The 16557-nt window shown below is 53.8% G+C and overlaps 1 protein-coding gene across 2 annotated transcripts in view; it reads right to left on the bottom strand.

Moving 5' to 3' along the window:
* Positions 1-6751, bottom strand: part of NECTIN1 (nectin cell adhesion molecule 1) — a 98380-nt gene extending 91629 nt beyond the window's left edge. The window contains exon 1 of one of the 2 annotated variants that reach the window (XM_005897110.2): positions 5728-6751. In XM_005897110.2, coding sequence (XP_005897172.1) covers positions 5728-5806 — 79 coding nt within the window. In that variant the 5' untranslated portion in view covers positions 5807-6751. The remainder of the gene's footprint in view (positions 1-5727) is intronic. The other variant, XM_005897109.2, reaches the window with a different exon arrangement.
* Between the last annotated feature and the right edge of the window lie 9806 nt (positions 6752-16557).

The following is a 16557-nucleotide window of genomic DNA, read 5'->3' as shown; positions in this document are numbered from 1 at the left end:
GGACTTTCTGTCAGTGAGAAGGGCATGACCTCGGGAGGGATCTCTACCTCTCCGGCTAACCATCTTGCCTGAAGAGCTGGTGCATGGACTGCTGGGAGAGGGGCCTGTGGCCCGTAGAAGTTTGCAGGGGCTGAGTCCCGGGTTCTCCATGCCAGCCTCAGGCTACCACCCCAGCCAGTGTTCCAGATGGGCCGCAGTGCCCAGCTGGGTTGTAGCCAGAGAGTGAGGCGGGTGCTGGGGAGAGCCCTTGGCAACAGGCTGCAGAACAGAGGCCACACAGCACCTGCTGCTCGTGCAGTGCACGACCAGGCTGGGCTCAGGTAGGTGCCTGCACCCAGCCAGGCCACCTGAGTCCCCCACGGCTGCTGCAGCCCTTGCCATCATTTCCAGGTGGGGAAGCGAGGTCAGCAGTGGGCAGGCAAATGAGTGGCTCTTTCTCAAGAGAGTGTGCAGTTGGCAGTACCCAGCTGGCAGACACAGAGGGAGCCAGGACCACTCAGAGGAAAGGCATAGAACACAGGAATAGCTGCCACTACTGCACATTTACCACGAGCTGGGCAATGCACTGAACACTTTTCATACATTACTGTTGCTCTAATTTTCACAAACCTTTGAAAGCGTAGTAGCAGAAACCCATTTTACAGATGGGAAAACTGAGGCCTACAAAGCAATTTAACCAGGCCCACCCAGCTAGCAATTGGTAGAGCTGGGATTCAAATACAGTCCAGCCGGTCTCACTTTGCTGTCTCACTTTGCTGGGCAGTCAAGATGGGGTGATTTCCAGGTTGTGGGGAGAGGGACTGAGCTATCTGCTGCTCCCTCTGAACTGGGCCCTGGGACCACAGCTGCTCTGCCCCTAAAAGACTGTGAAAGGCACAGATCTCATGAGCCTCTGAGAATACATACCTACTGCCCCTCCCCCACCTCAGGATAACCCTTGGGATTACCTATTGCCCTGAACAGCCTACATACAGTCTGTGATCAGGAAGGCTTTCTCTGTGTCCTTAGGTTTCTCCTGTGGCAGTGAGTTAATCGCTCCTTGTCAGGGTTCAGATACTAGGTCTGATGTGTTTTCACCCATCTTTCCCCTCTCCCTATTTTCCAGTTCCAAACAGCACAGGAGAATCCAGAGCTTAAAGGGTTAACTGGGCTAAGGAGTGTTATCTCCAGCTCAGGGCTTTCCCTGTGCAAGGTGATCCCTGCTCAGATCTTAAGTTACCTCCAGCCCCAGCCAGCACATCTGCTGCTGGCTCTACAGACGTGGTCTCTATGGAGAGGGGCGGACACCACAGGGCAGAAACACTTGCCAGCCTGACTTGGGCATCAGGACCTGGGCTCCCAGGACTGCCCTCTTCCCCAATGCTTGCCCTTCATTTCCACTTGCCTTTCCAACAAGGGGGCTACTGCTTTCTGCTCTGTGAACTGGGGTGCTCCAGGCACATGTATGCTGCTGAACTGGCCACACATATGGTTCTACAGGGTTTTTCAGAGCCTAGGACTCAGAGCTCCTTTTTAAATGCCCAGAGTACATCACCTTTCCCCAGATGACCCTTTTCCTCAAGTATTCATGCAGAAAGCAGAGACGCCAAAGTAGTAGCTGAAAACCTATTTCCTGCGGCCCCTCCTGGCTGCTCGGGAATCCTGAGAGGCAGAGGAAAATCTCTCCAGGTGAGCATCTTCCTCTGAGGATGCAGAGGCCCAGCCTGAGGTCAAGGGCAGAGCAGAAAAAGAAAGGGGTGTCCAGGCTTCTTACCCCCAAAGGATGTGGTAGCTCAGTCTTAGAAGGAGCTGTCTAAGGGCAAATCCTAGGTCTCCTCCAAAGTTACCCTCACTGACACTCTGATATAAACACAGGCCTCTCACAAAATCCCAGTCAGAAGCCGTAAGAAATCAATTGCAGGTGATGATGCATTTGATGTATATTTATGCCCCTGTCCCACGGTGACCCACAATCCCAGTGCACACACTTCCTTGTCCTACTCCCCGTGGCTCTGTATGTGCACAGTGAATTGTAGATGGTCAACACAAGCACACAGTCTTGCACACATGTGTGTGCACCCACTCTATATTGATGGTGAGGCCGTAAGCAAATTATCAGAAACGTTATAGCCTAAGTCCCAGAGCTGGCTATTACTCCTTCTAGCCTGGCCCACAGGCTGACATTCAAAGTTAAAAAAAAAAAAAAAAAAATCAGCAAAACAGGTAAATATATATAGATACCCTTTCTGTCCCCACAGCAGGTAGGAGCCATTTGATTTACCAGGTTAACAAGGAAAGATATAATCAGGAAAATTGAAGGTAAATTTACACCTCCCTTGGGTATTTTCTGTTTGTGCTGAACAATGAACATTAGTCAGCTGCTAAACAATGGCAGTTACCAGAGGCACAGCAACTGGGGCTGCCCCCCGGTCCCCCACCCTCCCCAGCCTGGCCCACTTGCTCAGTCGTCAGCACTAGGGTTCTGGCCCGAGACCATCCTGGCAGCATACAACTGGGTCCCGGATCAGGCCAACGAGGTGGATTCATTGTGCAAAATTGAACGGCCGAGAAGGGAATGGACATCATAGTCTCGGCCAGCATCAGGCAACCAGGGGCTGCCTGTCCCATAAACACAGAGAGTCAGGCTCAGAAACACCTTCTAGACCACTCAGCCCCAGGTGCTGGGCCCAGGCACTGAAATATCTCCTCCTCCTCCCTTCCAGCCTTGACTATTTGGCCTTGAATCTGATTCGGAGATACTTCTCTGACATGGGCACTGGGATTCTTGCTTATACTCGCTTGCAAACCCCAAGCCAGCGGAATCAGTTTTGCCATAATGTCCTGCCCAGCAAGCCTGGACACACCACTGTCTGTGAGTGATGGGGAGACAGGAAGATAACTCAACAGTTCTGACTCCCTGGGTTTCAAAGAAAACCATCATGACGGCGAGTTCTGCATAGGCTGCAGAGAAGAGGGTGCTGCTGTGGCCTGACAGGTCTTCCAAGGGTGTGCACGACACCTGGGGTGTGTGTTCTCTTCCCAGACAAAAGGTTTGGGGAAGCCAATTAGGGAGGGTGTGGTGTAGGTGGGACACCAGCTCAGCACACCTGCTTCTAAGGCAGATTCTCTGCCTCCTCTCCTGGGCTCCCCCTATTCCTCTCGGATGCAGCTCCCGGGTCCCACTGGCTCTCTCCTCTGAGTGATCAGGCAGAAACCCCAGACTCATCTCAGAGGCTGATGGGGCTTCACCACCCTGCCTGGTAAAGTCTGTGTTGTTGAAAACACACTTCTGTGTTTACACACTAAGAGCCAGATTCGGAGTGTTTTGAAGTCAGGGAGCCACCACACACACCCCCGGGGTGGGAGGTCCCCTCTCCCATCTCATCAGGCTCCTCTCCTCATCCCTCTATACTCCTTGCCACAGCCCAGAGGAACCCAGAAAAGAGAATCAGGCTGGCAGGTCCCCAGGGAGAAGGAGATTGCCTGAGGGTGACGGTAGATGGGTTTTGGAGGGTGACTTCCCCCAGCCTCTGTCCAAGTGTCATGTGGGCACCACCACATCCACCTGTCTTTTTACAGAGGCACCAGGGGCGTGGGCACCAGGTAGAGGAGGCTGGCTGGTCAGGGAACTCTGGCTGCCCCGCTGATGCTACCCAGCCATGACAATTAGGATCAACCAAGGAATGCTCATGAAGTGCCCATCTGAGCTGTGATTCCTTATCTGCATCCCACTCCCTCAATCTGGAGTTTTGGTTGGGGGTGCCGGTGTCTACACTTGAACCAGGTGAGAGGATCACCTCCCTGCCCCCACTCCCCAAGTGGGATGGAGCAGCGCAGGCCTCCACCCCTCCAAAGATGGAATTAACTACAGGGACAGCATCACAAAGCTGGGAGAGAGAGTGACAAAAGGAAGGGGGTGAGTTCACTCCCCCTCCCCAAATCTTCCTGCTCTTTGTCTGACCCAGGATTAGATTAACCCCTAGTATGCTGGACTAGTCAGGCCCCAGGAAAGTTGGCCTTTTGCTGGGTTCTGAGTGTGGGCAATATGGAATTGAAGGGTTCCAGAACCCCGGTGGTCAGACAAATGTTAGAACCCGAGCTTCCAGCATCTCCCGTTGGTTTCCCAGGAGGTCCAGTGTAAGATGAAGACCTTTCATTCTCACCGGAACCACCCTTGCTGCGAGGGACTCAATCATGCACCTTTGAAATGGGCAGTGACACCTGTGTGCCCTGGAATTTACCCCCACCGACCTAGCAGGGCAGCACCTGCAGGCTGCAGGGCTGGGGCACCCTGGTGCGCCTTTCACAAACCACTTTGGAGCCATGGGCCATTCCGATACATTTGCTGAGCCCTGGCCGGGAGCTGGCGGCAGACGGGGTATAGAAGTGAATGAGGCCAGGCTCCCGCCTTCCAGGAGCGCACCCCAGCCCCACGTCTAGGCAACAAACTGCCGTTTGTGTCTGCGGCATCGAACATATCTCCTCCATATCTCCTCCGCTAGCAGCGAGCGGAGTCCAGACCCAACATTCTTGCCCCACGCAGAGCTGGTCTCTGCACTCTCACACCTTCTTTTACCACCTAAGGCCAGGGCCACGTGCTTCAACCGAGCCCCCACCCTACCCCGCCCTCCCCAACTCCTCCCCCCCACCCCCACCTAGCTAGGGCGGGAGGTCGTCTCAGGTTTCTTCCACGAAGGCTGGAGGAACTCCCCCAATCTCCGCCCCACCCGCGCCGGTGTCCCCAGCCACTGTGGGAGCCGGGCAGCTTCCCCAGGGACACAAAGGGTTAAATCCAGCCGCGGGGACTCGGTCGGATTTGCCTCCTAAACGCATTTTCCAGTTAATTCCCCAGCACAATACGCCCGGACCGGTCCCAGCCTCCGCCCCTACCCCATCCGTCAGAGGGGCCACCGGGGGCCACCCCGGGGGTCGGGCGTCGGGTTAACCCCTCGGCCGCCAGCATCTCAAGGAAGGACACGCGAGCATCCTCGGGAAAGTGGGTCACGCAGCCACCTGGCTGGCACGAAGCCCGCGGCGCCTCCTGCGGGAGAGCCCCCCAAACTGGGACCGGAGTTCCAAGGCAAAGCCTAGCTCCGCGCTAGGCGGGGAGATTGCGATAGCGCGCCGCCGGGCCTCACCCTCCCGGAAAAGAACCGCAGGTGAGCGAGAAGCCGCCTCTGCCGCAGGAGCCTGCTCCCCGCGCGGGTAGGGGGGCGACGTGGTGCGGGAGGGGGCCGGAGCGCCCGAAATCTCTTGGCGAAAGGGCTGGAGGAAAAAAATCCGAAGCCCCACTTCCATCCGCCAAGCCCACAGCCCACCAGCTCCGAGACTGACGCCCTCCCCCTGGGGCTGTTGTCTCCTACCCCGAGACGGTGATTACGGTGATTATTTTGCATTTATGTAACATTCAGTGTTTCCAAACTGCTTCCCGAGCTGAGAGCTGGTTATTAAATAAATAGAACGCTATTACATATTATTATTTTTTGTGTGAAAAACTGCGCGGAGAAAGTGCTTTCTTGCTACACAGAAACGTGCATCCGATTGCTTTCCCGCAGGGCAGGCTGTTGGGCTCCTCAGCCTCTCTCTCCGCCGAACCACCCGCACCCCCCTTACCTAAGCCGTGACCCAACTTTTCTGTCTCCTTTCACTCCCTACAACCCAGACGTGCCCGCCATCCAGCTCCCAGCCCTGGGGAGACATTGGATGGGGGCTTGGGGGGTGGGGAGGCAGGGGGCGGAACGCGCTTACCTGGGAGGAAGAAGGCGGTCAAGCCGAGAGCGAGTCCCCACCAGCGTCCAGCGGCGCCCGCAAGCCCCATCCGAGCCATCGGGGGCCGGGGGTCCAGCGAGAGGAGCCGCGAGGAGAGCGCTCCTCGCGCTCCAGAAAGCAGCCCGGAAGACGAAGGCGATCCCTGCCGGCCGGCGGGCGCTCGGAGGATCCAGGTCAGCCTCAGCCGTCGGCCGGGGCGGGGAGGGCTGGGTGGGATCGGCGCGGCCGCAATCCGGGCCCCGGGCCGCCGCCGGCTCAGAGGCTCGGCAGATGCCCGCCGCAAGTTGCACGAGTCATGCCCCTTCTCCTCCTCCGCTCTTCTCCCGGTGCCGGTCCCCGCCCTCTTCTTCCACGCAGAGCCGGGCAGGGGAGAGGGACCCACCCCCGGCGCGCCCGGCTGCCCGGCGCGGGCTCCCGGCCCCCGGCGCGCTCACACCCTCCCGCTCGGCTCCAACTTGCAGGCGTCCATGGCCGGCCGTCCTCTGAGGGCGGCGGGACGAGCGAGGGCGGCGGGCGGGCGGCGCGGTGGGCTCGGGGCCCAGGCGGCTGGGCGCGCGACTCGGCAAGCCGGGGCGATCGGGCGGCGCGGCTAAGCGCCAGGCGAGCGATCGGGGGGCGCCGCGTCCCCCGCCGCGCCGCGGCCGCTCGCTCTGCCGCGTCCCGGCGATCCGCAACAATGTGGAGCTGCCCGGGCGCCGAGTCGAGCCGCGCTCGCTCCTCTCCCTCTCTTTCTCTCACTCGCCGAGCTCCAGCCTCTCAGCCGCTCTCCCCGTGATGTCAGCCCGAGGGGGAGGGGTTAGCATTAACCCCCTCCTGGCTGCCCACGCGCGGCCGGCGCCCGGCCCCGGCCTCCGCCCCGCCCCGCCCCGTACACCCTCCGCCCAGGGCAGAGGCGGGATCCCCGGCGAGGGCCGTGGGGGTCGCGCTCAGGCCCACTGGCTCGGGAGATGCCCCCCGGTCGCCTTTCCGCCGGGGAGAGGGCCGGAGGGCTAGCCGCCCTTCTCAGTCGCTGACAAAGGGAGGCAGTGACCCCTAGCGGCCGGCGTCGGGGGAGAAGCCGCTCGGTGGGGGCGGAGTTAAGACGGGGTGGGTGGGCGGAGTGCGCGGAGAAGGGGGTGGTGGGGAGGGAGGCTGTGGAGGAGCGGGCGTGCAGTATGGAGAATCCGGGATCCCGCAGTGTCCGAGCTGAATAGGGCTTCTCCAGGCCCTCTCCTCCAGCCCTGGCCCCGTTTTACAGATGAGGAAACAAAGGCCCGGGGAAGGCTAGGGCGATTTCCCTAGGGGCACAAGCAGAAAAGTGGCAGGCCTCGGAGTCGAACTCAGTAACCAGAGCTCTCACGCCTCTGCATCATGTGAACACTCTACGGGGAGGCAGCTATGCGGGGACCTTCCGGGAGTCGGTGGTGGGCGCATTCGCGGGGTGAGATGGGGCCCCTGAGGATTCTGATCTTTTCTAACCCGCTCTCCCTTCAGCAGTTCCTTTTCCAAACACTGAGACCCTCTCCCCTCGCTAAATAGAGCAAGAAATCGACCTGTACCCACTTGGGGGGAACCTCTGTTTTGACCGATTTGCAGGGTACCCGAGAAAGGGACCCATCCAGTTAGTGTACACGAGAAGCAGGGACTCTCCGCCAGATCCCGTTGGCCACCCACCACATCCGGGTGCGGTTGGCTTCCAGCCAAGGCGGCTGAGCCCTCCCGTCCTTGGCAGCCCAATGCCTGCCCTCTGCTCCTTCCCTCTGGACCCCATCCTCACCCCCGGAGGAGACAGTGTCCCACTAAGGAGAAGAAATTTCTTCCCAGATGCCTGACCAGACAATGCTCCCTTTGCCCATTGCTGCCCTTTGCCCAGCAGGCAGAAGCAGAGGGGAAGTGGCCCAATCCTGATAAAATGTAAATTCTAGTTCCTGGGAGTAGGAGGGGCAGGAGGATGGGCAATAAGGGCACCACTTTCCGGCTGTTTGGAATCTGGCCCTGGACTGTCTCTGGGTTTCTTGCTGAAGTCCGCAGACTAAAGCGCTCCTCTGAGCATTCACACTCCTCAATACATCTTTTACACTGAACAAATGTAATTGGGCTTTCTTGTACCAAACATCACATTAGGCTTGGGGATACAGAGACTTGGTCATTGCCCTAAGAGCACTCAATCTAGTTAGGGGACAGAGAGGCGATACAGACAGAAGCAGATGTTATAAACAAGCTTTTAATGTGTGCGGTGTGTCCCAGAGATGTGCACACATGATTTAATGGGTCTCAGAGAAAGTGCCCTGTTCAGCCTGGGGTGGGGATCAGGGAAGGCTTCTCTGTGGAAGGGACACAGGGACTGAGTGAGTCATCTATCAGACAGAGCCATGTGCTGGAGGAGAGGGGCATTAAGCTGTAGCCTGAGACCAAACTTGGGGAAAGGAGAGACCTGCAGTGAACCCTGGGTAGGCACCAGGAGGGTTTTAGCTGAGGAATGTCTTATCAACTTGGCTTGTTGTAGTCCAGTCTGGCCCTAAGTACTTTGAGGAACAGGGCTGGATTGAGTTCATTGCAATGTTTTCAGACTCTGCCTCTGAATACTTGATTCACTCACCGTTGGACTGTCAGCTCCTCCAGGACAGGACCACGTTATAGGAGCTGGACCCCGTACGTTAAAGGGGCAATTCCAGATGGACCAATGCCCACTAGTTTCCTGCTTGTTTTCTTCCATCTCTCCATTCTTGGGTGAGGCTTTTTTTTTTTTTCTCCTGCGCTTAAATGGGCTTCCAGAGAGAGTGTGTCTGGATGTTGGAATGGGTGCCTAGGGATGGGTTGGGTGGAGAAGATGGAGGTGGATTAAGCCAGTCCCTGAAACAGTCAAAGCACCAATATGAAATAGTCAAAGCACCAACAGCAGTGCGTGTGTGTGTGTGTGTGTGTGTGTGGTAGGTTTCAGTAGATAGAAAATGGAGCCAGGAAGGGGTGAAGGGAAATAAGATAGAGCTTGTTTACTCAGATAGGTGATTCACTGAAGAGATATCTTTTTGAGCTTCTACTATACTGTGAAGTGAGGATACCAAAGTGAGCAAGAGCCAAGTCCCTACCCAAATAACTATATTATAGGATGGAGGTTGCATGCTGCCAAAGAGAACCAAAGGAAAAAAATGTCAGCATCCAGAGGAGAGTCTGAATGCTTCTCATTGTGGAGAGCACGGAAGGCTTCCTGGAGGAGGTGGCCCTGAAGGGTGGATCAGATTTGGACCCAGGGAGATGGAGGAGAGAATTTTGCTGGAGGAAACAGCTTGTACAAGAACATGGAGGTGGGGGAGGTCGGGGCCTGTTTGGGAGCAGCAGGTGGTCCAGTTTGCTTTGTATTTTGAAGATGATAAGAGAAAGTGACAGGTAGGTTGTCCCTACACACAGACTGTGAAAGGTCTGGAGTGCTTCCCTCAGTGGTGGGAAGAAACGCAGGACCAAGTTTCTGTTCCTTATTGTTTAGCTAGAAGGAAGCCCAGGAGTCATTCTTGCTTCTTCCCTTTTCTCCAACTGTGAGTGTTGGTGTGTGTGCGTGCTAAGTCACTTTACTCTGTGTCCAGCTCTTTGCGACCCCATGGACTGTAGCCCACCAGGCTCCTCAGTCCATGGGATTCTCCAGGCAAGAACAATGGAATGGGTTGCCATGCCCTCTTCCAGGGGATCTTCCTGACCCAGGGATCGAACCCATGTCTCTTACATCTCCTACATTGGCAGGCAGGTTCTTTACCACTAGGGCCATGTGGGAAGCCCCTCTCCAACTAGCATATTCCAATTCAAAAGCAGAAGCTGAGTGTGTCTCCAATATCTGTCTTAAGTCTAGTGACTGGGCTCCATTTCTATTGTTATCACCCTAGTCTGCATGCTCATGGTTTCTTCCTGATCCTTACAGTGTCCTCGGGCAGTATAGCCAGTGCACACTGAGGGGAGGGGGTACAATGTAATGGTCAAACACATGGGACTCTGGAGCTAGACTGCCTGGATTTGAATCCTTAAACTCCCAGCTCTGCCACTCAGCAGCTGTGTGTCCTTGGGCCACTGACTTAACCTGTCTGTTCTCAGCTTCCTCATGTGTAAAATAAAGGGAAATAAAGTACTTACCTCATGGAGTTGGGAGGATTAAATGAGTTAAACACATTAAGTGCTTGGAACAATGCCTAGTGAACAGGAAGGACAGTTTCAGTGTTAGTCATCATTATTACTATAACCTCTCTCCCCACATCCAGTTTTGCTGCTCTCTGCCATGGTGCCAGAGGGATATATATATTTTTAAGGCTTTTTTATTTTAAAATAGTTTTGGATTTACAGAAGAGTTGCAAAAATGGTACAGAGCTCTCATATGTCCTTCATCCAGCTTCCTCTAATATAAACATTTTACATAACTGTGGTACATTTGTCAAAACTAAGGCATAAGCATTGGTATAATACTATTAACTCAACTACAGATGTCTTGTTCCTCCACTAATGTGCAATACTATGTTGCATTTAGCATCGAATTGTCTTCTAATACAGATTATTAGGCCCCAATGCCTGAAAACACTTCCTTGGCCAGTCAGCCTCTGAGACTAGTGTCAAGTCTCCGGGAGGCTGGTGGGGCTGCACTCTCACCCACTGTCATGCTGCTCCAGGGTGTTGAGTCAGAGCTGCTGGGCTTTGCTGAGATTCTGGCCACCAGACTAGCTTCCTCAGCCTTCACCTGCGCTGCTCCATCTGCTCCAAGGCTCTTCCGCTTCTTTTGACCAGCTGCTAATGTGTCCTTTAGGGCTCAGTTTACATGTGCCCCTTCCCCAGCGTGGTTCACTCTGCCCTTCAGACCAGGCGAGTCCCTTCCTAAATGCTCCCTCAGTTTCCTTTGCATACTTGTGATCACTTCAGTAGTTTATGATACGTGGTTCACACCCCACTGGGTTGTCAGCCCCTCCAGGGCAGGACTACCTGGGTCTTGTCCCAGCTTTATTGTTGGCACCTAGAATGCTCCTGGCACTCAGTAGGCACTAAGTGAAAATGTGTTGATTGACTAACATCCTGTGCCACTTTCTACCAATCACTTCTCCTCTCTGAGCCTGTTTTCTCCTCTGAAGACTGAGGAATTTAACTTTTTCAGTGGCTTTCCAACTGTGGTTTGAAAGCCCTAGAATTTCCCAGAATCTCCATTCCCTGCTTCAATAGGAACCATGTTTAAAGAGCATACTGTTTCATTTCATTCTTTCTTTCTGTACATCATGACATTTATTTGTTTATTATTGGGTCTTAGTTGTGGCATGCAGGCTTATTTGGTTGCAGCTTGCAAGCTTCTCTCTAGTTGTGACACTCAGGCTTAGTTGCCACACAGCACGTGAGATCTTAGTTCCTTGACCAGGGATTGAACTCATGTCCCCTGCATTGGAAGGCAGATTCTTAACCACTGGACCACCAGGGAAGTCCCAGCATACTGTTATCATGCTCTTTAAATATTAGGCTTCTGAGAAAGCTTCTTGTTAATGGATTCTGCTGCTTTAAAAGTTTGAACCCTAGACATATTATTACCTTGTATATTATGTGTTGCATAGAGCTGTCGGAACTGTGCTTCCAGGAGATGAATCTGGCAATAATGTGGGTAGGACAGACAGATGAGGATTGGTCAGTGAGGGAGGAGGGAAGCAAGGAGAGAGGGTTGTCATGGAAGCCAAGTGAGGAGAGAATTTAACAGAGGAGGTTGCCAACAGCGTCTGACGCTGCAGAGAGCAGGTGGGAATCAGAGGAGGTCATTGGATACAGTGGCAAAAAGACTGGTGACCTTTGGGAGAATGGTGTGGGGGGTAGAGCAGAACCCATATCAAAGTGGGAGGAGAAGGGGGTGGAAGGTGAAAAAGCAGAGGCTGCTGTGTCCACCCTGCTCTTGACAAGTTTGGTGGTGAATGGAATCAGTGAAATGGATTAGAAGCTTGGAGAGGATTAGAACTACAGAGACCGAGGGGCTCGTTTCCTCCTTGGTGATGGGAAATCAAAAGTTCCTGAGCATCTTGAGGCAGGAGGAAAGAGCTAGTGGATGGCGAGGATTGGCAAAACATGTGTGAGAAGCAAAAGGAGGTGTGCTTCCGTGGGCAGGTCCCGCAAGAGGCATGTCTGGTGGGACTAAGGTGGAGGAGGGTCAGTCTTGCAAAGGAGAGGACTCATCTTTCTCTGACCCTGGAGGGAAGGTGAAGAGAGCAGTGAAGATGGAAGTTTCGGGAGTAGAAAGCAGGGAAGTTAATAATAAGGTCATGGCAGTAAAGTAGAAGTTGGAGTTCACCAGAGAGAGAGGCTGGAAGGTGGCCTCGGATCTCATAAAGGAGAAGGAGGTGGAAGGGAGGTGTGACTAGCAAGCTTCCAAAACCCCGAAGGGGAAAGGAGCAGCCTATCCTGCGTGCGTTCACTGAGAAGGATCATGGCCAGTGGGCGCATGCAGTCAGGGAAGTAGATTTCAACTCAGTCTAAGGAAGACTATTTAGGGAACCCCATCAATGGAACAACGGAACCAACACCCCATCCCTTCTCAGACTGAAGCCCCAGGTCCATTTATCAGGGGTGCCCTGCATGGGACTGTTGCCCTGGGTGGGGAGGGATTGGATGAATTCCACCTTCTGTCCTGACTCTGAGACTCAGTGACTCCTGGAATGACAACACCTCAAAGAACTGGCCCTCGGGCTCACTTTTACCACCTTCTCAATGGCTGAGGGTGAGGACTAGACAGAGAAAAGAGGAAGTTGCCCTCCCCAGGAAACTGTCCCTACCGCCCTCCCTTGGCTTCCATGGACTCTTGCAGAGAAACAGCTGTGGGGCTTGGGAGAGGCCCAAAGTCAATACAGTAAAGACTTGCCCTCCTATCCATCTCCCAGGCCCCTCTCTATCTTTCAGTAATTGGCTAATAAAGCTCACTTTGATGTGAGGGGAGTCCCATTAAGAAGTCCCCAAGATCCCCCAACCCCCTGAAATCTGTTGAGATGACGAGATGAACCTACATTACAGTGAAAAGCTGAATGGGAGTCCCCCTGTCCTGTGACTGCGGTCCCCAATCTGGTGTCATTTGAGGCTGAGGGCAGGGGGAGACAGAGGAGGAGGAGGAATCTCATGGAGGAAGTGTGTGGCTCAAGCCCCAGCCAGCTCCAGAGAGGAGCCTCTGGCATGGGTGCCCCCTTCCCTAACCTGACAGGCCAGCCTCACCCCAGGCAGTGCTCCCGGGGCGGCGGGGGGGGGGGGGGTGGTTGGGAAAACCACAGCATTTAATTACTGTTATCATCACCCTGGTAGCTGTGGTGATTATGATGGTGCCTCTGTATCCCACAGTGCTTAGCAGTATCTAATTATAGTTATTCTTACAGAGATCCCTGCAGAGCCTGTCTATTGCCATGGCCGCCATTGCTCTACAAGATGACAGATCAGCTGAAAGCAGCTGCCCCCGGATTCCATGATCTACTGTGTCAAAGTGGTACCTCGATGGCTAACAGGCTGCTATCCTCTCGGGCCATGGTTTCCCAAAGATCTCCGTGGCTCTGGGGCTGGAGCTCTGAGTGATGACTGAAAGGCCCCAGTTCCCTCTTGAACCACCCAATTCTCTAGAAAGATGGAACTCCCGAAGGCAAATCCAAGTGCTCCTCTGAATCAGCACATCCAAAATCCTAAGGAATTCTGGATGTGACAGCAGGATCATTCCTGATTTGGGGTGGGAATACTTCAAACTCAATTGTGGTGCTGAGAAGAGAGCTCAGCTCATGGACCAAGAGACGGGAAGAGGATGGGTGAACTCCAGCCTGGAGCGTTCCTGATACAGAAAGACGTGAGAGGGAAAAAGACTTACGGAAAGGAAGAAGGCACTCAACCTCCCACCCACAGTCTTTTCCCATTCGACAGTGCCTTTAGATCTGAAAAAAGAAAGTCTCAGTTGCTCAGTCATGTCCAACTTTTTGCGACCCCATGGACTGTAGCCTGCCAGGCTCCTCTGTTCATAGTATTCTCTAGGCCCCTTTAGATCTGGGGTCAGGATAATTATCAGGAGGGACTACTCATTGAGAGGAACCTGTTTTTTTTTTTTTTTTTTTTTTTTTGAGAGCCATATGGAAGCCAAGAAATGGAACAGAGGGAGGAGCAGAGTTCCTGGGTCAGCCCAAGCCCTGCAGAGAAAGTGCATGGTGGACACTCGCCCTGGGAGTGGATGTGAGTCTGAGTGTTCTTCTCAAGGGTGCTGATCTTTTCAGGATCAGATGAATGCTGTGTCCTTCTGCCCTGCAAACAGCACATGTGCACAAAGACGGTGTTTACATGGCAACCTGCAGAAGCCCAGCTGGGGCCCTGAGCTAGCAAGCCCTGCTGAGAAAGGGGTTTTTCAGGAAGGAGGCCCTGAGCCCTGAGCCCAGACTCCCTGTGATCTAGGCTAATGGGTGTTAGTGACGTGGAAGATTCAGAAGGAAGCAAATCTAAACACGAGTTCGGTAATGTGAAGTGAAGAAAGGAACAAACATGATGATTGCACTTTTCAGTTCTGTAAAAAATCCACACCGAGAGAGAGAAAAATGCAAAGGCAATATGGAGAAATGAAAACTTTTTTAGTGAAGTTTTTTTTATTCTAAAAATTTGCTTTAATATCATTATGAAGTTATTTTAATAATAGATTTAATTTTTTCTATGTTACATAAAGTGCTTTTCCTCCAGAAATAAGCCTCTCTCTCAATTGTATTTGATTTAGGTTAATATTAATGCCCTGCACTCCTTGAGCACCTGCTTCTGAGAAGAGGTGCTCCAGGACAGTGCCAAGTGGCTTGGAGGGGACATCCAAAGGGCAGGCCATTGAATTCTAAGGACCCTCAGGAGGCAGTCAGGGAACAGTCACGTGATTTGGAGTCAGGAGCCCTAGGTTTACATCCTAGACAAGAAGCGTGACCAGCTGTCGTGTTCTGCCTACGTATGACTGAGGGGGTCCCCAGGACACTGTCAGTGCTAAAACTAGGAGAGATCTGGGCAAACCAGAGTGAGCTGGTCCCCTGTGAATGAGGCACTTTAATCTCTCTGTGCTCAGTTTCGTCGTGTGTAAAAGGATGCTGATGACTGCCAAGACCTTTGTAAAAGCACTTTGTAAACTCTACCATCTTCAACCCAACTGGGGATGATGGTGATGATGCTGATTGGTGGGGTGGGATGGGGGAGGCCGTAGGGGAAGGGATGATTCTCCCCGGCCTTGAGATCTGAAAGCCCAGGAGCATGTTTATACACACATTATATACACATTGTGATGTATAGACATGGAGCGCTGAGGCAAGCACTCTCTCTCAAAGGCTTTTAACAATAATCCATTCACTAAGTATTTATGCACCACCTATGATCAGGTACCATGCTAGGCATTGGAATAAAGCCACGTACATGTTCACACCCCATTGAGGCTGGGGCCAAAGTCTAATGCGAAAGAATGGCTCTACTAGGAAGTGGGAAGATAAGGAAATCTAGGCCCCCAGGGGAGTGTCTGGTGAATGGGAACTCTTCCCTAATCTAAGAGGTCAGGAAGAGTTAGGGAAGCTTTCCTGTGGAGGTGAGCTGAGCCCCGAGGGGTGAGGACAGGCTAGCCAGAGATACCCTGGAGAAATCAGACAGAAGGAAAGGCAGTTAGATGGCCCAGGGGGCTGGGTGCATCCAAGGACTGAGAGTTCAGTCTGGTGGGTGCAGTGCAAGGGGAGGAGGGCTGGGGCGGGGTGAGGCTGGGAGGTGTGTGCCCAGCTGGTGTGGGCCTTGAACACTGAAGTTTGGACTTAATCCTGAGGTCAGTGAGGAGCCATGGTGGGTGCAATAGAGAAAGCAAGGATGTTTCACACCTGGCCACTTACCTGTGCTTAGACACACGGCCATGTCTGACTCTTTGCAACCCCATGGACTGTAGCCCACTAGGCTCCTCTGTCCATGGGGATTCTCCAGGCAAGAATACTGGAGTGGGTTGACATACCCTCCTCCAGGGGATCTTCCCAACCCAGGGATCGAACCCAGGTCTCCTGCAGCGGGAGGATTCTTACTCTCTGAGCCACCAGGGAAGCCCAAGAATATTGGAGTGGGTAGCCTATCCCTTCTCCAGGGGATCTTCCTGACACAGGAATCGAACTGGGGTCTACTGCATTGCAGGCAGAGTCTTTACTGTCTGAGCCACCAGGGAAGCCCATTCAGCATCCCACCCCTACTATGGCAAGATGTTGCTCTGGGCCAGGCACTGGGTCTGGCCTGTTACAGCCATGTCTTCTGGGCCTACAGTCCCAGCTGTCTTCCTCCTCCATCCCTCCCAAGTCTGGTCCATCTGCTGAGTCCTGCTGTGGCTTCAAGCATGGTATAGTCAATCTGTACCTTCCGCTGGCAGGGGCCCTCCTGCCTGGCACAGACCGGGTCTCCAGAGAGTAGTGGCCCCCTCCCAGACACACTGCTGTCACCACAATGGGTGTGTGGGCTTGATGGCTGCATGACAATGAGCTCAGGGCATGCGGGGGGCTCCCTCAGCCCAGGTGGTAAATCACAGTTAACACCATCGACCCAGGTACAGGGAGGTGTATCTGGGTGTGCAAGCATGGCTGTGTACCCATAAGCATGTATGTCCACACCCATACTTGTGTACACACACTCAGATTCCCTGAAACTCAGGCGAGCACACAGAGAGATTCCCTGCTATGTGCATGAAATGAATAGGTACACATTACATGACACTCGCCCAGCACTGACACGCAGATGTCACAGCTGCTGCATACCCAGCCTCACGTCGATGCCTGTACACCTACATGGGCCCAACCTCCACCTCAAGTGTTCATCGAGACGCCTGGCACGTAGGAT

The sequence above is a fragment of the Bos mutus genome, chromosome 15, assembly GCF_027580195.1.
Source record: "Bos mutus isolate GX-2022 chromosome 15, NWIPB_WYAK_1.1, whole genome shotgun sequence".
NCBI classification, from domain to species: Eukaryota; Metazoa; Chordata; class Mammalia; order Artiodactyla; family Bovidae; genus Bos; species Bos mutus.
The sequence above is the reverse complement of the archived record's forward strand: the minus strand, read 5'-3'. Positions and strand labels throughout refer to the sequence as shown.